A 23145-nucleotide genomic window follows, 5' to 3' on the forward strand; every position below is an offset into this window, starting at 1 on the left:
TTATCTGTCTGTGTGCATCCATCTGTGCATTGATATACGTGTATATATGATGGACATATATGTGTGTGCATACACACAGTTCTACCTAACCTCACAAATCATGGGAACCTCTGATGTTATGACTAGTTGATCAAAAACCCAGAGAAGACACCCTGAACTTATGGTTGGAGTGTGACAAGTGGGGAACAGTCTTGTGCGAGGGATCCCTTACGTTCTGGGGTGTTTGCTAACTCCCAGTGTCAGAATTAAAATGACTTGTATTTGCAGAGAATTGTCTGATGTGACAAAAACTTCCACACATTTAGTGAAATCAGAGGCAGAGTAATAGCAGAACAGCACGTGTTTACTAGCTTGTTTACTGTTTTTTGAGTGTGTTTGTTTTGAGACAAGGTCACTCTGTGTAGCCCTGGCACTCTGTAGGCTGGCCTTGAACTCAGAGATCCACCTGCCTCTGCCCCCAGAGTATTGGGATCAAAGGTGTGCCCCACTGCCACCACGACCGGACTATTTTTTTGTTTTTTTGAGACAGGGTCTTGCTGCGCCTCAGGCTGCCTGGAGTTCACTGTGTGGCTCAGGCTTTGCTTCCTGGATGCTGGAATTCCAGGAGAGCACCATCTTGACTGCTGGTTAAGTTGTATGCAGATGGGAGTGTTCATAAGGAAATGTAGACCCAAAGAAAGAAATCGGTGTGTTTGTGTGGTGTTTAGGCTTGGTGAAGAATGGAGACTCAGTTGTAGGGATGTGTGGCTGGAGGACAGAAAGGATACCCTAATGATTGTAAGGGGTCAGTTGAGTCGATTCTCAGTCTATCCTTTCCTTCAAGGACAGGGAAGGGACCCATTGGATGAAGGTTGACAAAGTGACATATTTTGAGGTCATATGTCCTGAGCTCCATCATTTCCATGCATAGACTCTGACACCATGTGTTTGCATCAGCTTTATTCATAATAACCAGATGGATAGACCCCAACACCAACTGTCCTTCAGCAGTTGAATGTGCTAATGACGACAGTATATCCATACAGTAGAGTACTACCCGGCAATGAAGATGAATGAATACATTCAACACAGTGAGTCTCGGAAACAGGCTGGGTTAGAAGACGTTAACAGAGGCCAGTGTGTGGCTCTGACTGAGCACTGGCCTGGCATGCCAAGGGCCTGGGTTTAATTTCCAGCACTGGGGGAAAAGTTTGAAAGGAGTGGGAATGAGAATTGCCTGAAGAGGCAATGGAGATAGATGTTCTCTACCCTGTCTGTGGTAACAGTCTTGTCTTGACAAAACTCACTGAACAGTGAGCCTTAAGGGGTGAATTTCTTTCTTTCTCTCTTTCTTTTTTTTATTTTATTTTACAATATGATTTAATTCTACATATCAACTACGGATTCCCTTGTTCTCCCCCCTCCTGCCCTTTTTCTTTCTCTCTCTCTCTCTCTCTTTTTTTTTTTGGTTTTTCGAGACAGGGTTTCTTTGTAGGCAGTTGTAGCTTTGGAGCCTGTCCTGGAACTCACTTTGTATACCAGGCTGGCCTCAAATTCACAGAGATCCCAAGTGCTGGGATTAAAGGTGTGCCCCACCACTGCCCAGCAAGGGGTGCATTTCTATTTAATGTAGATTAATCATCAATAAACTTGATTGTTGGTCTTTAAGACGGGGTTTCTCTGTGTAGCCGTGGCTGGTCTGGAACTCGCTCTGTAGACCAGGCTGGCCTTGAACTCAGAGATCCACCTGCCTCTGCCTCCCTAGTGCTGGGATTCAGAGTGTGCACGACCATGCTTGGCCTAAATTTTTTTTTTTTTTTTTTTTTTTTTGAGACAGGGTTTCTTTGTGCAGTTTTGGTGCCTGTTCTGGATCTCGCTCTGTAGACCAGGCTGGCCTCGAACTCACAGAGATCTGCCTGGCTCTGCCTCCTGAGTGCTGGGATTAAAAGCGTGTGCCACCACCGCCAGGCTTAAATTTTTTTTTTAAATGTTTATTGGTGTTTTGTCTGCATGTATGTCTGCACCACCTGCATGCTGTGCCTGGGAAGGCCAGAAGAGGGGGTCATCACATGGAACTGGAGCAACAGATGCCTGCAATGCCCTGTGGGTGCTAGGAATGGACTCTTCCTCTAGAAGGGCAACTGCTGATCTTAACCACTGAGTCCCTTAAGTTGATTTTTTTTTTCAAGTTAAAAAATATGACCCACTTGGGGGTGTAGTTCTGTCACAGAGCATGTTTCCTATGTACAAGGTCCAGGGTTCAGTCCTCAGTAGCAGGGAAAATACCCACAGATAAAAGCAGATTTTATTATGTCAGTATTATTCATACTTGTTCAACAGAAGACACTATGAACAAAGTTTACATATGGATGAAAGAAAGGTTGAGAGGAAACATTTTCAATATCTAAACCCACCAAGATAGTATCTTTAAATATTCAGGTCCAGAGCAGGGGGGAGGTGTCTCAAAAAAAAAAAAAGTCGGGTCAAGTGAAATGGCTCAGTAGGGCCTGGGGGTCTCCTCAGGACCCACATGGTGGGAGGAGAGAGCCAACTCTTAAAAGTGTCCTCTGACCTCCACATATATATGCATGTTCTTCTTGCACACTCACATATAAGCATGCATGCACACACACACACACCATGAATGCATACACAAATAAATAAAAAACAAAATTCCTAGAATCAAAACAGACAGGAAATCTGACTTTTTTAATGTGCACAGAGTAGGGTATGGGTGGTAGTGCATGCCTTTAATCCCAGCACTCAGGAGGCAGAGGCAGGAGGATCTCTGCGAGTTTGAGGCCAGCCTGGTCTACAGAGCAAATTACAGGACAGCTAGGACTGCATAGAAAGACCCTGTCTCAAACAAAACAAAACAAATCACCCCCCTCCCAAACCCAGCAACAACAAAAATGGCAAAGGACATGGACCAGCAATTCAAAGGAGTTGAAAAGCTTCTAATAAAACTATGCAAACTCTCCTGGGCAGTGGCGGCACACACCTTCAATCCCAGCACTTTGGAGGCAGACTCTGAGTTCGAGGCCAGACTGGTCTACAAAGTGAATTCCAGGACAGCCAGAGCTGTTACACAGAGAAATCCTGTCCTGAAACAAACAAACAGACAACAAAACTATGCAAACTCAGACTATTAATTGAGATATACACATCAAAAGCACTATTTATCGTACTTACAAGGAATCGATAATTCCCATTTTAAGTTCTTCCAGAAAGCAGGGTGGGGGAGGGGCACAACCCTCTGGCTATCTTCATGCATCTCTAGGCCACTGTGAGACCCTGAAGCCAGAGACAGAAGAAGAACGGAAACCCGATCTAACGTAAGTCTCTAAATACCTTTGGCTTTGTTGAGCCTCCCTTTATTGCTGCGTTTTTCATATATAATTTACATATCCCTCCCCCCCCCAACACCTTACGAAAAGAAAAGACGCTCTAGTGATTTGGGACGAGTTTCCCGAGTTGTAGAACTGTCATTGTAGTTCCTTTTCCGGGCATTTTCATCACCCCAGTGAGATTCCGCATCGTTCATTCCAGCCAGTCCCCACGTCTGGAAGCCAACCCTTAACCGGCTCTCCACAGCTTTGCCTTTTCTGGACCGGTCATATAAATGCAGTCATACCTCCTGCGGTCTGGCTTCCTTCACGGAGCATGACATTTTGGAGAGGACCTTTCTATTTTTATTCTCACTGTGTTTTCTTCTGGAGCTCTCGCGACCCTACCCGGTATAGCTGCACAGACTGCAGCGGGTCCCACCGAACCCAGTGACAGACCTACCCCTCGGTTCGTTCACAGGCTGACTCAACGAGAGCAATTTTGCGTGACATTTCCTTCTTTCAATAATAAAATTTCCCCACACTCATTCAGTGGCGGGAACAATCGAAACTGGGTCAGCCTTTACTCGGGGGCGCCTTTTGCACGCACGAATCCCCAGAGCACCATATTCACTCTCCAGCCGCCTTTCCTAATGGGAAACCGCACTTGGCGCTTGCGCGCGGCTCCAGGAATATTTTCGAACAGAGTCCCGAGGAAGGGGAGCAGCAACTTTCTCGACGTTAGGGTGCCCGAGTGTGAGACTCACTTGTTCATGGGGGAGGGTTACCATCACAGGCCCTCCAGCTGCTCAGCCCGCAGCACTGTGCGCTAGAACCCACGTCCTGATACCAAGGAAAGGCGCCTTGCAATCTGCAGGACCCCAGCAGCTAAGGTGGAGCGACGAGGGTCCCGCCGCCAGGATGGAGAAGAAATGTACCAGGGATGTCTCTGGTTTTACGTCTAATCGGGCTTTTTTTTTTTTTTAATTGGTAAAAGTACTAGAAAGTTTTACTTAATAAGGACTATATCTGCTAACCTACCACGAAGCCTAATAGGTCCTAAAGGAACTCTGTTTTTCTTGTTCTGAGTCCTGGTCCTCTGTGGCTGGCGGGGGCGGGGAAAGGCCCGGATTGGGGGACACGCGGCCACGGGACTCTGCCTTCTGCACGCTTGGAGGCAGCACCGCGCTTGAGGTCCACGTAGGAAGCGGGGTGAAGGCAGTCTGGGACTCGCGTGAACCCTGGGGCGAGCAGCACCGAGGACCAGCGTGAACCCCGGGGCGAGGGGCGCAGGCATCCAGCACGGGAAAAGGGCGAGCCAGGCCGCTGTAGGCACAGTCGACGCGCTGATGCACCAGCTTGGCATCGACGACGATCGCAGGGCGATAGCCGAACCCCGAAGGTTTGGGGTTCCGGGAGGCGCCAAGGGCCCTCGGGCCGGCCATCCGGCGGACTACAGTCTCCAGAGTGCCCCGCGGCGCGGGCGGAGCCGGGAGCTCCCGCAGCCAATTGAGGGGTCTCGGGGCGCCGCGGAGCAGGTGGAGCCGGCAGGGACGGGCGCGCGCGCGGGTGCCGGGCGTCCAGCGGGCGGGTCCAGGAGGGGGCGGGGCGGGGCGGGCGGGGCGGGCGGGCCGCGGTTCCGGCAGCTCCCGGCAGCGACCGGCTCACTTGGCCAGCGCTGCGCTGCGGGGAGGGCGGCTCTGCGAAGCCGCAAGTCCTCCCGCCGCGCTCCGGACCTAGCATGGCTTTCGCCAATTTCCGCCGCATCTTGCGCTTGTCCAACTTCGAGAAGAGAAAGTCCCGGGAATATGAGCACGTCCGCCGGGACCTGGACCCCAACGACGTGTGGGAGATTGTGGGCGAGCTGGGCGATGGCGCCTTCGGCAAAGTCTACAAGGTGAGGGTCCCGTTGGCTGCGTCTGCCGGGCCCTGCGAGCCCCTGACCCCCGCGCAGCTGCTTCTGAGCACTTCCTGTGTGTCCCGCACTGGACACAAAGGGACGTTTGTAGGACCTCAGCATCCCAGGGGGCTACCCGAGGTACCCCCGGGAAAACGGTGATAGTGGCACATCTTTTAAAGCGGGGCTACACTGATGTTGTGGGAACGTTAAGGCTCAGGGTTGTACCTGGGAGGGTTGGGAGTTAGGGACACTCCTGAAGATGAGCCTAGACAGGGACTCAGGGAGGACAGAGGGGCCCTGGAGTGAGCGAGGACAGGCTGGGACTGGAGGGCTCAACGGAAGGCGAGAACAGGGTCCTGTGACTGCAGCTGCAGGGCACAGATTCGGCTTCTGGACGCCTGAGTCACCGGAGGCTCCCTGTTAGCAGTTACCTCTCCCCTGGAGGAAGACAGGGCAGAGGCTGTGTGCAGGAGTGGGTGGGGCAGAGATGATTCCATTTAGACACGTGTGCAGACGGACAGCTCCTGGGATTTGGTCCTCTGAGCAAGTTCTGAGTGCCTGGGTTGTTGTTTAAGGTACCTAACTCGTACATCTTGACTCCACCCTTCTCATTTCCTCCGGGGGGGGGGGGGGCGGGAAAGTCTCCCCCGCTAACTTCCCATGATGGAGTCTTGTTATGTTTCTCAGGCTGGCCTCCCACCTTGCGATCAGCTTGCCTCAATCTCTGGAGTAGCTTGGACTGTAGGCTTGCCCACTGCAGTCTGGCATCCCCTACTTTTATTGGGAGATTCCCATAGTTCAGCTGCTGTTAGTTGCCCACCTAAGCCCTAAGTCACTGTCCTTGGGGCTTCTGTAGTTAGAGGGATCACTGACCCTAGGATTGCCCTTTCAGGGTGCTGGACCCCAGAAAGGGCTTTTCCAGCTCCCCGATTCGGGGCTTGTTCTCTTTGACTTAAATTGGTCTGCTAGAGCCTCATCTCAGAAGTGTGCTCCCTAGGAAGCGGTGCATTAGCATCACTGGGAAGCTTGTTAGAAACTAAGACTCTCAGCTGGGTGTGGTAGCACAGACCTTTAATCCCAGCAGAGGCAGGCAGATCTGAGTTCGAGGCCAGCCTGGTCTACAGAGTGAGTTCCAGGACAGCTAGGGCTACACAGAGAAACCCTGTCTCAAGAAAAGAAAAACAAACAAAACAAGCAGAAGGAAAGAAACTAAGACTGAGGCCCAACTCAGCCCTTCAGAGTGCTCTAGAGGCTTGGAGCAGTGGCAGCTGGGAGGCCAGTCAGACCCAGGGAGATCTCTGTGAGCTGCACTTCCTGTCAGAGGGCTGAGGAACCCCAAGGAGAGCAAAGTTCCCCGGTGGGAGAGTCAGGCAGAGGTCATTCCGCATTCCAGCTGAATGGATTTGCTGCCCCTTGGCTGAGGGGTTTGCCCATGTTTGAGGGCTACCAGGCCAGCCCATCCTTTCCGCTGTCCTCATGTCCTCTCTCTTCTGATGCATTCACCTGGTGACATTAGGAAGTGGTCCCCAGCTTCTGGGCTCTCCTGCTGTCCTGAGCACTGTCCGCTCCCCACCCCGCTCACCTAACGATCGGCTGTTTCTGAGGGCCTCCCCTGAGTTCTCCATGCTTGTTTTTCTCTATTAGAGACTTTCAGTCACCTTCTTGTGTATCTACCCTGTAATGCTCTCTGTTGTTACTTTGAAGCATACTTGAACTTTTTAAAAAGTTTCCTGTAAAGTGTCCTGCTATGCTGGCGGAACCTCATCTGTCTCTATGACCCTTCCCAAGTGTCCTGTTCTGGCTTTATATGGTTCATTTTTATTTAAATTCAAATGCAGAGCTTTTCTTTCCAGAGACGAGGAGTCTCCCTTGTCATTTCTGCTTGCTGGGTAAAACTCTGCTGTTCCCAGGCAGTTAGTTCCAACTAAGGGAGCTCTGATCACTCAGCATTTTGTTGCCTCCTGGTTCTCCAAAGCATATAAACCCCTTTGAAGAGTGACCCCAGTTCCCAAAGCTGGGAGATGGCTTCAAGGCAGGAGAAGGGAAAAGGAGACTAGGAGGGTCATATGGCAGCTGGTACACTGGACAGTTTGTCAGGGTCGGTGATGGACTGCATAGACAAAGACGGCTCCATGAGACTCCGTGAGCTGAGGCACTGCTGTTTAGCCCAGTGCCATACCTTGCATGCAACACATTCCCCACATACTTATGACGCTGACATAGCAAACCTGTGCTTCATACATATAGAAATGTGGCATGTAGGGTGACTTACAGCGCCCGATGCTTGAGGAGGCCATCAAGGGACTGTCACTGCCGTGTACCTACTGTGATGCGCTCTATTACTTCAGAGCATAATCCAGCTTTTTGAAGTTTCCCCTAAAGTGTCCTGGTGGGCTGGCAGGACCTCATCTGTCTCTAATTTGCCCTGTCTCTTGATTAAGTATCATTTCATATTGGGTTTAAGGTTTTGTGTGTGCGCCCACATTTGTGCAGGTGCCCATGCACATGTGGGCAGATGTGTGTGGAGGACAGAGATTGACACTGGGTTTCTTCCAGAGCCACCGTCCACCTGGAGCTCACTAACTGAGTTAGATTGGCTGGCCAGCAAGCGGGGATCTTCCTGCCTCTGCCTCCCCAGCCTTGGGATTTGAACTCCCACACCTGGTTTTTTCTTGTGGGTGTTGGGATCTGAACTCAGGCTTTTTCTTGTGCAGCAAGTCCTTAGCGATGGAGTCCTTAATTTTGTGCTATTTTGTTCAACATGGCCCTAGATACAACAGACTATACTATTACCATGCGTATGTGTTATGTACATAGACACACTTTGGAGCCCAGGTGAAGGAAGCCATGCCACTGTGTATGTGTGTAAGGATTGTATAAGTACATGCTGTACTTACAAACCTGCAATGATGAAATCACCTGATGATACATTTGTCAGAACGTGTCCCCATTATTGAGTGACACATGTCTGTGTTGCCTCTGTGACTTTAGTATCTGACATGCCATTCTAACTAAAGTTCATGTGTGTGTGCTTACTGGATTCTAGAGGGTGGGGGGACTAGAACTCACAATGCTAGGCTTTGCTTGAGTACTTTTTCCTTGGTGTCCCACTCAGGAAGATACTCCCTGTTCACAGTGCCCTGTCGCCAGCCTGCCTGTCCTGCAGAGCTTCTGCTTCCCCCGCCATTCCCAGAGCACTTACAGAGCCTTTTTATTTTTTTAAACTAAGACCCTCTCACCAAGGGGCGTGACCTCTATCCACTTCCTGGTTCTTTGGCGGGTCACTGAGGCAGTATGAGAAATTCGATCTTGGTTAAATGGCTGGGACTAGCTGTTGCCGGTTGGCATGGCACCTGAAAGCAATGGGCCATGGGTGGAGAAAGATGCTGGTTCTCATCCCACCCTCTAAAGAGCAGAGCTTCTCTGCTCAGCCTCCTTGGTAGGGACCTTCTTGGGGCTTCCCTGGCCTGTGAGTTCTTGGGAGGCTCTGTTCCCCAGCATGGTGAGGAAAGGATTCCGGTGGACCCGTGAGCGTGGGAGCATCTGCAGTCTCCAAAACAGGGAGCCCCTGTCCCCCTCAGGTTTCTGATCGGCCTCAGGAGACAGGGAGAGGATCGATTCAGTCCAACGTCAAGGCCGTTCTCACCACGTTCATGTGTGATGCAGAGTTGGTTCTGAAAGAAAATCATTTCTAGTTCATTACTCGAATTCAAAATAAGGCTTATGGGTGGCATGTTTTCAGAGTTCTTATCATGAACCATCATCCTCTCTAGGTGGGGTAGGGAGGAGAGGAAGTGTTTGGTCTCTGCATTGGAAATCTGCCCTCAACAGAGTCTGATGCAGAGCACTGGCTGATCATGTGCCCCGTGCTTTGAGGGGCCACAGAGTATAGGACTGAAAGGGCCAGGCTAGTGGCTGAGGTGACTTCTCTGCTTTCTGGAGATTGCTTTGTGTTTGAGCTTCTAAAAGGTTAACCTGTAGCCAGGTGGTGGTACTGTGGCGCAGGCCTTTAATCTCAGTGCTCAGGAGGCAGAGGTAGGTGGATCTCTGAGTTCCAGGCCAGCCTGGTCTACAGAGAGAGTTCCAGGCCAGCCTGGTCTACAGAGAGAAACCCTGTCTGGAAAAACCAAATCAAACCAACCAACCAAACAAACAAAAGGTTAGCTTGTAAAATGAAGATTGTGGGAGGGGGGGTCAAAGAACCCAAAAGAAAACCAAGGTCACCTGAGGCCCACAGATCACTGTGTTTATAGTCTTCGGTGCTGGGTCCGGCCCTGTGCACACGAGGCAAACATCCTACACTGATCCGTATCCCCAGCCTGGACTTTTGTGTCTGTTTTTGGTTTTTTAAAGAGGATCTTGCTCTGCTTTCCAGGCTGGCCTCAGACTCCTTCAAGGTCTCAAACAATATCCTTCCTCAGTCCCTTATGTGGCTGGTTATACAGGCATGGGCCATTGTGCCTGGCTGTCTTTTTTCATTTTATTTATTTATTTACATTGAGACAGGGTTTCTCTTGTGTAGCCTTGGCTGCCGTGGAACTCCCTCTGTAGACCAGGCTGGCCTTGAACTCACAGAGATCCTCCTGTCTCCTCCTGTGTTGGGATTAAAGGCATGCACCACCACCGCCCGGCTTCATTTTTTTTTTAAAAACTACTAACAAATTAAAATTTATCGGTTCTTATCCTGTCAGGTACATAGTGGGCACTTTATATCCTCTGTAATGTAAGACACACGTCCTCAGAAGCACAGATCTGTGCGGGCTGACCTGGTGTGGGTAGGAAACCCAGAATACGACAGTAAGCAGGAGAATGCAGGAAGGTCACAGCGTGGGGATAATTTGGGGAGGGGCTGTTGTCTGGCCCACAGTTTGTTTGGAGGGGTCCAGTGCATTTTGCACTCCTTGGATTTGCTCTGATCAGCTGTCATCTGCCGTTTTTTGCCTGACGCTTAAGCCAGGTTGACTTTAGCATTAGGATAAAACTGGTCCCTGGCGTGTGGAATGGCCTTTTCAAAGTTAGCATTGTAGCAGAGCTGACTAGGTCGAGGAGCAGCTTGTTTGGAGAATTCTTTCTCTGTTTTAAATGCATTTTTAGGCCAGACTCCGAGATAGGAATGACTGGGTCGGAGGGCATCCTGGCTTGAGGGTGACTTTGAAAATACAACGAGATGAATTTATGGAAGGCCCTTTGCTGCCTTCTCTCACTAACAGCCAACCCCAGAGTCTTTGTGGATCCCCAGAGAGTGAGGGGACTTTGGCAGCTGTGCCCAGACCTCAGGTGCCCTCAGCTCTGCTGGCTTTGGGAGCTATTTGTGCCTGGCTAGGCAGAGCCGGGCCGGCAGTGCTGGAGGCCTCCACCCTCCAGGCCAAGCCTTCCCTTCTTCTACCTCCTCCGCTGCTCCTCAGAGTTGGAAAGCCTGGGTTTCCGCCTGGCTCCCCTGGGGCTGTCCAGAGCCTCCTGTATCCTCCTCCTCCTCTTCCTCCTCCTCCTTCTCCTCCCCTACTGCCCCCTTCTACTCCTACTCCGGAAAGAGATCTGCCCCTAGGCAGTAACCTTATTTCCTCTCAGCCTAGTATTTTTAAACTCAAGTCCAAGCTATTGTGAGCCATTCCTCACTCGTCATAGTACCCTGTCCCTCGAGGGCACCTGGCAAGGGTCTGCTCCTGCTAATCCATCTGTATTGCAGCTGGCCTTGGTAAGCTCCCACCACACTGGACGTTTTCCAGCAACCTCAGAATAGGCCAGGGTAGGTGTGAGCGTGGCTAGCTGGAAGGAGCACTAATGCTCACGCTATCCCCGTCTCTTGAGGTTACCTAGATGAGGGAGAAACCCCCAGGGCCATCCTCTGGGGGCATCTTAGGACAGCTGTGGAGGGCAATAGAGTCTATGTTCCGTCCTGGCCCCATTTGTTCCCCAAGCCAGCGGCTCAGCTGTCTGCGAGTAGGCGTCTACAGTGCAGAGGAGGCGTCCACGGAGAGGAATAGCTTTACCCCTGGTCCCCTCGGGGCAGTGCCAGGGTTGTTTATGGTTGTTGACACTCCCGGGTGCTGCTTCTGAGAAGGTCCTGGCATGGCACTGCCACTTAACTGGGAGCAAAGCGGTAAGACTACGGCATCGGCAGCTCAGCTGGGCAGCTCAGCTGGGGTACCCAGGCTTCTTGCCTGGGCACTGTTGACACTGGTGCCGGGCTCAGTCTTCACTGTGTCAGCACGAAAACACTGTTCTCACCTCAGAGGGGATAAGTTAGTCCTGGGACCAAATACGAGTGCCGGTGCCCAGAACACAGACCCGGGTTTCCCCATATACTCTGCTCCACTGTGGAAGTGGTCACGTGAGATTTTTATTAGTCACAGGATAAAGTAAATCATAATCGATTTGTAGGTGGGGCCACGGGTAGGAGGGCCACAACAAAGTGGGGGGACAGGGTGGGGCGGCCGGAGGACACTCCACTATGGGCTTCAGGTGCTTTCTTGGCATTGGTAGTTGCAGGGATGTTAGGTTTGAACAGGGACGGGCAGTGGATAGTTAGTTCTCAAGGAAACTCGAAATAGCCCACGATAATTCGTCTTGTGTCTGCAACATTTTAATTCTCCCTAATCTTCAAGTTTAGTCATTTGGCCTTGTAGAATCATTAACACAGGCATAGCCTGACCCTCCCTCCCTCCCTCCCTCCTACTCCCCCGCCCCCCTCTCCTGGGAACTTCAGTTCACAATTGTAGGCTTGCCCTATGTCTTGTGGATGGATGTTCTCCACATCTCCAGCTTGTATCCACTCTCCTTCAGATGCCAGTAAACCCCCACCTAAGTTGTGGCCACCAAGACTATCCTGAACACTGGCACATGCTCCAGGGTATGAGAGGGGAGGTGGAGCCCTCCAGCTAATCAGATGGTCATAGCTGTGTGCAGTTCAGCTGGAGTAAAGTCACCTCCACTCTCCAGGGGCATTGGTCCCAGAAACCCCACTTAGGCACTTGCCCCGGAGTAAGCTCAGTTTTGTCGTATAAAGCGGGAATAGTATTAACACGGCCTCCCATCCACTCTCCATCATCCTTGGATAACTTCTGACGCCCACGGCACTGAAGTTGCTGTGTGAGTCGCTGTACTGCATCACTGGAGACCAGAAAAAAGTCTGTACATGTTCAGTACAGATGCGGTTACAAAAAACAAAAAACTTTTTTTTATTTTTTTATTTTTATTTTTCGAGACAGGGTTTCTCTATGTAGTTTTGGTGCCTGTCCTGGATCTCGCTCTGTAGACCAGGCTGGCCTCGAACTCACAGAGATCCGCCTGGCTCTGTTTCCCGAGTGCTGGGATTAAAGGCATACACTACCGCCGCCCAGCAAAAAAAAAAGTTCTTAACCCGAAGTTGGGTGTGGAAGCCACAGGTGTGGAGGGCTTGCTGCATCTCTCATCTCCTTGTGTTACATAAGAAAAGAATCGAACCTTGGCGTCAGAGAGATGAGCATTCAAATCTTGGCCGCCCCACTTAACAACCGTGTGATGAGAGAAGTGACTGGCTTGCCTCAGTTTCCCCATGTGTGAGTAGAGCTGATAAGATAGCCACCCTCAGAGCTGTCGTGGGAGTTAGCCTGCACCAAAGAGCAGCAGGAGGTCTGAGTAGGTGCTTGGAAGACGGCAGCCTCCGGCAGTCACTGTGGGCTGGAGGCTGCCCAGCAAGAGAGCTTGTACAGGGAGCAGCGGACAGCCGTGGTGAGGGCAGGGCAGCCAGATGGTGGTCAGAAGGCAGAGAGAAGGAAGCCGGGCAGGGCAGTGGGTAGGCATGGAGACCCGGGTTGCCCACTGCCAGCTTTTGAGCTTGGTTACCCGAGAGTGGGCTTGTGTGGCTTCCCCAGGCTGAACTCAGTGCCACTTGACCTTGACATTTGAACCCAGGGAATTGCTCCCAGAAGACCAGTAGTGGTGGGTCTTCCTCTAGAAGCATCTCATTGGCTGATAGCTTCTAGATTGTGTTCTTGCAGGGCCACATCTGTAGGAGCAGGCTGTTGTCCCGGAAATGTCCCACAGACCACAGGAGCCACACAGGGCTACCAGAAAGAGTGACTGTGTAGTCCAGTGGTCATGTTAGCATCTGACAAACATGGAGAGACACTGAGTTTTCTTCGGAAGTCCCGGTACTCAAGTGCGCGTCTGCGCAGGCCCGCCCGATCTCTGGTGCTCTTTTGTACTGTTTGTGTTGAGTACCATAGAGCTGGCCTGGCCTTGTGTCCCCACATCTCTGGTCCACCCTGCCCATGCCGCCTTCTCTCCTTCCAGTGGTCGGTGGGTCTGAGCATTTGAGCTGGGCATACCCGGGTGCTGTCAGGACAAGGTTATGTCTGCTAGTCCCGTGGTCTGCATAGCCATATACTGTAGCTGAGTACAATCAGACAGTTATGATCACAGAGCTGGAGGCTGGGAAGGCCAAGATCGAGGCTCTCATAGATTTGGTGTTTGGCAAGGACCTGCCCAATGCCCTTAAGTCTACTTCTCCTATCAAGACTCATCCTGTTTACCAAGGCCTGTTCTTTTATAACCTAATCACCATGTCAAAGTCCCCGTCTTCTAATGCTGTCAACTTGGAGTTAGGATTTCCACATATGGATTTTTGAGGTGGACGTAGACATTCAGATCATAGCGGGAACTGAGTCAAGAGGGCCTCGAGTGACACACTGAGGAAGTTAAATATGGCAGTTTTCATCTTAAATAATGCCCTGTCATCAGCCTCTATAATGTCAGAAAGGACCCCTCTGTGGATAGGAGAAAGGGGACAAGGCCATGACCAGAGAGTCCCCTCATTCTGTACAATGTAGGGACAGAGGCCCAGAGATGTCCAGTGACTTTTTCAGTGTCACACAGCCTTTCTGTAGCAGGACTGGGACTTAATCCCAGGTCTTTCTGGCCAGGGGCCTGTACCTTTCTCCTCCAGAGAACAGAAGAAAAGCCAAAGATCATCTTAGAGAAGGCTGCTTCCCTGTGATGTCTCCTCATGGCCTTGTGGGCTCTGTGTCTAGAAACATGACCTTCTTTCAGAGCCTGCTTCGAGTGGATGTTGATGGTGGCCTCCCCTGCAGAGGAAGTGGTGATGGGCAGGACGGCGGAGGAAGTGGCTGGGGCCTCTGAGGGCAGAAGATGAGGAAGGTTCTGTCACCCTCCTGGGCCCTGGTGGGTGGGTGGGGTGGCTGGGAGGCAGGACCTGTCATGGGGAGATACACCCCAGGGCCTCCTGCCCCCTCCCTCCCAGGCGCCTCCCACTTCTCTCTCCCTTCCCTTTTCGCTTCTGCTTCCCCTGGTTGCTGTTTTCTTCTTCCTTCCTCCACAGCTTAGTGATTCTTTGGTTGAAACCAACAGCTTTTTATCATAGCCAGGATGAGGGGGAGGGCGAGAGATGGGGCTTTGAGCTCCGGGCTGGTAACTAGCTCTGCCGGTCCCGACAGAGACGTACGGTGGAGGAGATGGGGGACTGACTCTCCTGCCTCCAAGAAGTGCTGAAGGAAGGCAGTGCTTTGCGACACACGACCCTAGCAAGGGCTTCCCGTTATTGCAGCAGTCATGGGTGCTCGGGCAGCCAGCTCCTCCCGTTCCTCAGAATGGCCCGCTTGGCTTCCCCTTCTCATCCCAGTCAGGACTCTCCCCTTCAGAATTCAGAATCACACCAGGCTCCCGCGTACATGTCCTATGTCCTTTTGCCCTCCCCAGTAGGTGTAAAGTCCCTAGGGCAGAGCAGCTTGGCTGGAGAGAGGGTTGTTAACCAGACAGGAAGCAGTTGGCTGCAAGGAATGACTTCTCTGGCTGAAGCTCAGCAGACTGGCCATGGTGGCTGATGTCACTGGTATATTTCAGGGCCATTTGTGGAGAGGCTTTAAATGCTTCCAACACACACACACACACACACACACACACACACACACACACACACACACACACACACATACACACACACACACAAGTGATGCTCACATAACAGCTAGAATGAATGAAAGAGCAAATGCTGCCGCTCAGCATGAACTCAGGATTCAGCTCCTGGCTTCTCCTGGCTTTCCCCTACTGTGCTGTGTTTGTGACCTTGTACAAGCCACCTCACCCTCAGTTTGTTTAACGTTGATTTAAATTATTATTTAAAACATGTTTAGTCTTGTTTACTTTATAAGCATGAATGTTTTGCCTGCATGCATGTGTATGTACCACCTTCATGCCTGTTGGATCCCCTGGAACTGGGGTGACGAGAGATTGTGAGCCACCAAGTGGGTGCTGGGAACTGAACCTGGGTCCTCTGCAAGAGCAACAAACCCTCTTAATCACTGAGCCATCTCACTAGCCCCTGTATTTTTATTATTTTTTAAGTGTGTGTGTGTGTGTGTGTGTGTGTGTGTGTGTGTGTGTGTGTGTGTGTGTGTGAACGTGAGTGTGTGTGTGGCAGGAGGTCAGAAGAGGACATTGAATCTCCTGGAGCTGGAGTTCCAGGTGGGTGTGAGCCTGGGAACTGAACTTGGGGTCCTGCAGGAGCAGTGTGTGTGCCTCACCTCAGCCATTTTCACAGCCCATCGGCCTCCGTCTTTTGAGCTGTGAGCCATCAATTAGAGCAGGACTTGCCTCTGTGGAGCATTGGGTAGCGGGCAGCTGCTGCCAGCTCACACAGAGAAGGCCAGCTGGGCAGCTGTTGTCGCCCACTCCTGGCCTTTTAAAGTGGGTGCTGTCGTCCAGGCTGGTGTGCTTCTGACATGGTGGCCCCTCTGCACCGGCAGGTCATCCTGTTTGTCCTCGGGAGTCTTCCTACCTGTGCTCCGAGTCTTGGTCTCTTTCTGAAGGGTTTCTCCTGACTTCAGATGATTGTGGATTCCTGGGGAATGGCAGGCACATTCCCTGAAGGTCCCTCATGGCCTGTCCTCGCTTGTGCTGAGACTGCTCTGGCTAGATGCCATGAAGGTTCCTGGGGTCAGTGTGCGTTTACTGCTCTCTGTGGTATGAGGATAAACATGATTCAGGGGAGATAAAGAAGGCCACCCTGCAGCTGGGGTGTGCATGAGGCTTAAGCTTCCATCCCCAGCACAGCAAACAACCCAAACCGGAAGGCCACCAGAGCCTGGGGATGCCAGGGCTTCTGTAGGCTCGCCAAAGCCCCAGTTCTGTGGCTGCCCCATGGTGGGAGAGTCCAGGGTGGCCGAGAGCAACTCTGGGTGTCAGAGAGACAGCGTGACTGTCCTGGAAGGAGGAACCAGTGTTGGCTCTTGCTTGTTTCTAGTTTCCTTTCTAGAAAGCTCTAGATTGCCTTTTCTGGGATCCCAAGCCCACTCCTGGCCTTTTTAAATGGGTGCTGCTATCCAGGCTGATGTGCTTCTGACATGGTGGCCCCTCTGTACCGGCAGGCCACCCTGTTTGACCTCGGGAGTCTTCCTACCTTTGCTCTGAGTCTTGGTCTCTTTCTGAAGGATTTCTCCTCCAGGGTCCCACTTACCTTCCGAGGCAACAGGAAACCTGAGGGGCTGAGGACCATGGCTGAGTACCACTGTTAGTGAGGAGCTCAGAGCCCTGGGTGCCAGGATTGACCTAGTCCACCGAGTCTGGAGCTGTCCTGTAGACTAGCTAGCAGCGCCTGGGGATGCTGCCGGGAGTGCTCTGTGCTCTGAGATCGTTGGTGATGTGCACACGTGAGCACTGGAGGACTTGCTCTCACAGAATGAGAGGGAAGGATGCTAGTGACCTGTGCCTGGGATCCCGGGAGCTCTCCCCCAGGGAGAGAGGGGTTGGCTAATGTGTATAGAGAGAGGCTGGATAGGAGGACCAGCTTGTAATGCTCTAGTGCAGCTATGGTGGAGGTGGAGAATGATGCTCGTGTGTGTGTGTGTGTGTGTGTGTGTGTGTGTGTGTGTGTGTGTGTGTGTGTGTTTTGCCATTCTATTTTTTTTTTTTTTTAGATTCTCTTTGGTGAGTGGGTATTAATTTTAGAATAACAAAACCCAGTATTTTGAGACAGTGTTACTCGGTAGTCTAGGCTAGCCTCAGAACTCACCACAGCCTTGCTGCCTCGGCCTGCCCAGTGCCAGGAGTACAGTTGGCACCACACTTGCTAACATTTTAAAGTCAGAGTTTTTGTTTTGTTTTGTTTGCTTTTGGCAGGGTCTAACTTTATAATCCTTAGCTGTCCTGGAACTCTCTATGTAGACCTGGCTGGCTTTGAACTCACTGAGCTCCATCTGCCCCTGCCTCCTGGGTACTGGGTTTAAAGGCTTGTGCTGCCATACCTGGCTCCATAGAGGGCTTTTGGGTGTTGCCAACACACACAGTGGTAAGTGGCTAAGCTGACTGACGTGTGGCCTGCAGGGTTGTCACAGACTGTACTTGTGTTGAGAGGCCTCACTAAACCTTATGAATACATAAAATTGTTGTCCGCTAATTAAGATGTGGAGAAATTAGAGTTACCCTTGAGTCTTTTCTTATTATTGGGCTGGGCCTGGTCTAAGCGCTGTTCTCAGGTTAGCTCAGTGGATGCTCTCAGGCAGGGGCTCTTCATGTCCTCAGTGTAGAAAGCTAGAGTGATTAACACAGGGGTCACTCCAATTGCTGCATCTCCCAGCTGGGTGTGTCAGCCTGGGACGGCTGTGCCACGGAAGGGTACGTAGACGCGATCATGTACCATGCAGAGAGCAGCGTCTCTGAGATGCTGTTATTTTGATTTTCTTTTTTGTGCCATTCTATTTTTAAGATTTTTTTTCATGTACTTGTGTTATTTTTAGAATAATAGAAAATAACATGGAAAGTACTATTGGTTAGAAACAACCGCGACGCACTGACTATAATAACTCTTAGAGGTCTGGGATGGGAAAATAAGGTGAGTCGAATCCCTGAGTTATAGGGATTAAACGAGATGTGATTATAAAGTACAGCGCACTCTCCCTCATATTCTCCCTTCCGGCAGGGGGCAGCCTGGCAAAGGTGGGCACTCGGCCTCCCAGGAGGAGGCCCATGCCACCTTCCCCTCCGTTATCAATGGTATCTTGGGACTGGACTCCTCGCCATGTCTGAAAAGCTGGGACCCAAAGGTTCCCACATGCCTGGCCAAGTTGGACGGGTTGCCCAGGTCCTCGGCCAAGGCCACGGCTTGGTATCTTTGAGGCTGATCCTGTTTGGGTTTGGTCCCAGGCCAGAAAGACTTGGAGGCTTAGCATTTCCTGGCTGTGCCAGGCTGGCCCACCAGGCCTCTCCTCCAAGGGAGTGTTGAGTGTACGTCTGTGGGGCTGTCACTCCTCTGCCTCTGTGCCTCGTAATCTTTGCTGTCCTCAAGTGTCACTTCTGAGACTTGGCTGGCTCATTCGTCCCCGAGTAAAAGCCTGGCAGGGCACTTACTGATTGGGAAGTGGTTCTCTATTTGGCAGGACTGGTTAACTGTGTATGTCCTGGCGCAGCCGGGGGCTTTGGCTCCTCTCAGGCAAACGGGTGCCATCTTCCAAAACTAGAACAGGACGAATGGAGAGCCAGGAGGACTCTCATCACTTTCTGGTCTTCTTAAGTGGACTATCTCACTTTCCTGTAGGGAGTACAGAGGCCCCCTTCCTCCTCCTTTCCATCTACTCGCCCACTGGTCTGTCCAGCCGCCCTCCTACCCACTGTCTTGGCTGCTTTTCTAGTGCTATGAAGAGACACATTGGCCAAGGCGACTTAAAAAGAGAGAATTTATCGAGGGCTTACAGTTCCAGGGGGGTTAGAGTCCATGACCATCATGGCGGGGAATATGGCCGCAGGCAGGCAGGCATGGTGCTGGTAGCAATGTAGCTGAGAGCTCACATCTGATCCATAAGCACAAGGCAGAGCTAGAGGGAGCTAACTGGGAGTGGCATGGGCTTTTGAAACCTCAAAGCCCACCCCCAGTGACATTACCTCCTCCCACAAGGCTACACCTACTAATCCTTCCCAAATAGTTCCACCAACTGGGGACCAGGCGTTCAAGCATATGCGCCTGTAGGGGCCGTTCTCCTTCAAACCACCACATGGCTCATTTGCATCCATCTTCCTACCCACTCACCCACCCATCCATCCACCCTCCCTCATGCCTATCTTCAAGGCTCCCTCCCTGTTCTCCCCACCCCATTCCCTGGCTGTTCTGTGCCAGGTTCTGTGGGGTGTAGGCTGAGAGGAATCAGACCTGGGCTGGGCCTTTCATAACTCGCAGCCTGCTCAGGTCTGAGTTGCACATGACCGTATCATCAACAGCCTGTAGTGGAAGCATCAACAAGGACTCAGGGATTGGAGTGCTAGCCAGGGAGCTCAAGCTGTGTCTGGTCAGCTTCAGGGAGCTGCTGAGGCTTCATCCTCAGTGTTTGTGCTTGTAGGCAGTGGAGCCAGAGATGGTGAAGGGGGTTAGGGCCCAGTGCCATTGGGATGGAGACACTGGAGGTGGACGCCTACTAAGGTAAAGACTTGGGCAGAGAGCCGGACCTGAGTTCAAGTTCTGACAGCTGAGCTGTGTGACCTGGGGAGGTCTCTTGCTCTCTCTGGGCTTTCCTTTTCTTTTCTACAGAAGGAGGCGATGTACATCTCTGTTCTACTTAGGCCTGTGCTGGGCCAAGGCCAGTGCTCAGTGTCCTGCCCCTGAAGACCTGCTGTAGGACTTTCTTATCCTGAGGCTGCAATGGCTGCCACTTCCAGATGTCAGACCCCCTTGGGTGTTTTTTCCCTGCCTACTTCCGGCTGCTGGGCTTATCCCGGATCTTCTCTGCTGCTCACTAGCCTCTAGGGTTACTGTCCCCGGTCCCCATCCTTTCCTTGAATGTAGCCAGTTCTTCTGTGACCTGGTCCTCCAGAGCTGGACCCCTCTCCCCACTCGCTGAACCAAAGCCCTTTTATGATTGGCAGTGCTCAGCACCATTCTCTACATCCTTGCATATGACCCAGACCAAGATCCGCTGGTTCCAGTGGCCTGCACCTCATCTGACACATGCCCAGCACAACCATCCAGCATCCAGAGACAGGAAAGTAGAAACCCTTAGCCTTGGCTGCTCCAGATTTTAGCTGTTACTCACACATAGACTTTCATGGACAGGTCAGCTGGAATCCTTTCCTCACACCTGGAGGCCTAGCCAGGTTGCTAGGAGATCTGAGCAACAGCTGTGTGTCTAGGGTGGGAGTGTCTGTACCATCCCCATCCCTTTTTCTCTTTCTGGAAAAGAAACCTTTTCTGGAGCCTGGGTCACTGAAGAGATACTCTCGACTCTGGGAGGACATTTTCTACTGCAGAGGGCTGGAAGTTAGAGCCTGGAACTTTCTGCAGACAAGAGGCTGTTCTGCATGTCAGCTGTGTTCAGTATGGCAGCCCCCTCTTCTTGGTCAGGAAGCATTTGGCACATGGCAAATGCCACTGAGGAACTCAAGTTTCACTTCATTTTCTCCCTATTATTTATACCTCCCTAGATAGCTAGGGCAGCCATCTGGACAGCACAGCTCCGGCTGGCTGCCTCTGCCAGCCTGTAAGACCCTGTACGGCCAGGTCTGGGCAAGTGCTCACCTGTGCAGGAGACGCCGTCCCACCCCCTGACCCTCACTGGGACTCCGGTGCGTAATTGCCAGCTGGCATGGGATGAAAACCGCTTGTTTTCCATGGCCTGTCCTCGGCTCATCTGTCTGTAGGCATGCACTCTTCGCGAGAGCAATTTCATTACCCCATTTCATTACTGGGGTGGCTTAGCTGGTTTTCCTCATTGCTAGGCTGTTCGCCTACTGTGTTAAAGGGCTGCTAATGTCCCATTAGAGCAATTTAATAGTTTTCTCACCATTAAGCATTTAGGCCACTCCTACTTCGTTTCTGTTGTTAGGGGCTGTGGAGTGTGATCCTGTACGGTTCTTTTGTTGTCTTTCTTGAATTATTTCTTGGCTCTAAATTCCCAGAAATGAGGGATAATAGGCTTAAAAGGTATTTCAAACCTGTCTCAAACAAAACAAAACAGAACAGAGCAGCTGTGGCCAGTTACTGCCTTTGAAAGTCTGAAGCTGTTTACATTCTCGCCTGTAATGAGGACTTCTACACTACATAGCCACCAGCATCTGGTCATTATCGTTTGTTTTTGCTAATTTAATAAGTGTACAGCAATCTGTTTCACTTTTTTAGAGGATTCTTTTGGCAGAATAGTTTCGGTGCCTGTGGCCTTAGTGGTACTTTCTACATTGGTCCCTAGGTCTCAGGTTATCTCTCCTGGGCATCTTGTGACTGTCCCTCTGTGGTCAGGGTGGCAGCGGTGATGGCCCTTGTTACATGTGTGGTTGGTGCTGAAACACTTCCGTCCATGCCTGCTCTCTGTGGGAACATCCCCAGATGGGAGACTCATTTCCTGAGTCCCTGGGGCAGTTTTGTTGTCTCACATAACCCAGAAACCCAAGAGTAGCACCACTGGGGACAGCTGGCTCTACCGCTGTGTGGTGCTCGCACTCTGGCTCCTCCCTCAGTGGGCCCTGTTCTGTCTTGTTTTTACCCTCCAGCAGACTCTCTGAGGAAGTGACAAGATGGACTATGAGGATGGGGATATGGCTCAATGGTAGATGTTTGCCTAGAGCATCACTAAACAAAGCCCAGAGCTGGGGAGATGACTCAGTGTAAATACTCTGCAGCATGGTGACCAGAGTTTGGTCCACACCACCCATGTAAAAGCCGGTAATCCCATCCTATGGGAGTTGGAGCCAGGCAGTCCCATGGCGCAAACTGGCTAGATTAGGCAAAGCCACGAGCTCTGAGTGATGCAGAAAGACACCCAACGTCAACCTCAGGCCTTCGCATGCATGTATAAACACATGTGTGTCCGCCCATGCAAACACATGCACACATACCATACATCCACATGCCACAAAACCAAAACCCACTTTAGACTGGTTAAAATGCAGGACTAGGACATAATTCAGTGGTAGAGCCCTTGCCTAGCATGTATGAGCCTTAGGTCTGAGCCTTAGCACAGGAGCCGGGGAGGTGAGGGTCGTGTCCCCAGTTCCCTACCCTTCCACTCTGCCAGTTTAGCCACCCTAGAGAAAGAAAAAGCTGCTTTTCTGTAACCTTAAGAAAGTGCCAAACAAACAAAAACAAACAAAAAATCCAAAAACAGACAAGAAACCATTCGGGGACAGTTTGTTCACCTTGGGTCACATGCCCAACCCTGAACCAGTAGCTGTGACAAAGCTTGGCCCTGACTGGTTGGTTGGGCCTGGATGTATACCTGGACCAGGGAGGGGTCAGCCCCTCTGGATCCATGGACTGAGGGTGAGATTATTCTCAAAGACAGAGTTTTTGAGACAGTGGGAATGGGATGTCCCAGGGCTCATTTCAGGCGGCTGCAGAGGTTCCAAGGCTCTTGTCTTCTGCACCCCATTCTCCTTCAGTCATTGTGCTCAGGCTTGGGTTTCTGCGTTCTTTGTGTGTGTGGACTCAGTTTCCCCATCTGGAGAATGGGCATCAGGGACTTGGAGTTCAAAGCTGTGGCTGAAGGCCTGGCTGCATTCTGGGATCTCAGCCATTTCCTGGGAAGCGAAGGAACTGAGTGATCAGCTGGCAGCCAGAGAAGGGAAGGGTCTGGGGCCTGCCTTCTGCTGCCTTCCATGCTCCCAGGTCTCAGCAATCTCCTGAACGGGCTTGCTGCACCCCTAGGGGAGGGCAGGGTTCCCAGCTGGGCTGAGAGGATGGCCCCACCTCCTCTAGGCTGGGCCCCAGGCTGTCACAACAGGGAGGATTGTTCCCACCGAGTGTCTGGGCCAGAAAACACAAGTGGCCACTGTGTCCGCTTTCAAGGGTGTGGGCTCCAAGGTTAGAGACCGCCAGCCAGCAGCGGGACTGGGGATCCCCCTCATTCCTGGTCTGGCCTCAGCACTGGTGGAGACGGACTTTGGGAGCCTTGATACTGTGTGTTTATGGGAACCCTGCCTGCTCACCTCCGAGTGCACTTCATTTGTTCAGCTCTTACCCGTTCTCCA

General features: G+C 51.6%; 1 protein-coding gene across 1 annotated transcript in view; it reads left to right on the top strand.

Moving 5' to 3' along the window:
* Positions 1 to 4943: 4943 nt before the first annotated feature.
* Positions 4944 to 23145, top strand: part of Stk10 (serine/threonine kinase 10) — a 100031-nt gene continuing 81829 nt past the window's right edge. The window contains exon 1 of the mRNA XM_052758993.1: positions 4944 to 5202. Coding sequence (XP_052614953.1) covers positions 5047 to 5202 — 156 coding nt within the window. The 5' untranslated portion in view covers positions 4944 to 5046. The remainder of the gene's footprint in view (positions 5203 to 23145) is intronic.

Source organism: Peromyscus californicus, unplaced genomic scaffold, assembly GCF_007827085.1.
Source record: "Peromyscus californicus insignis strain IS unplaced genomic scaffold, ASM782708v3 Scaffold_3__1_contigs__length_106647218, whole genome shotgun sequence".
Lineage (NCBI taxonomy): Eukaryota > Metazoa > Chordata > Mammalia > Rodentia > Cricetidae > Peromyscus > Peromyscus californicus.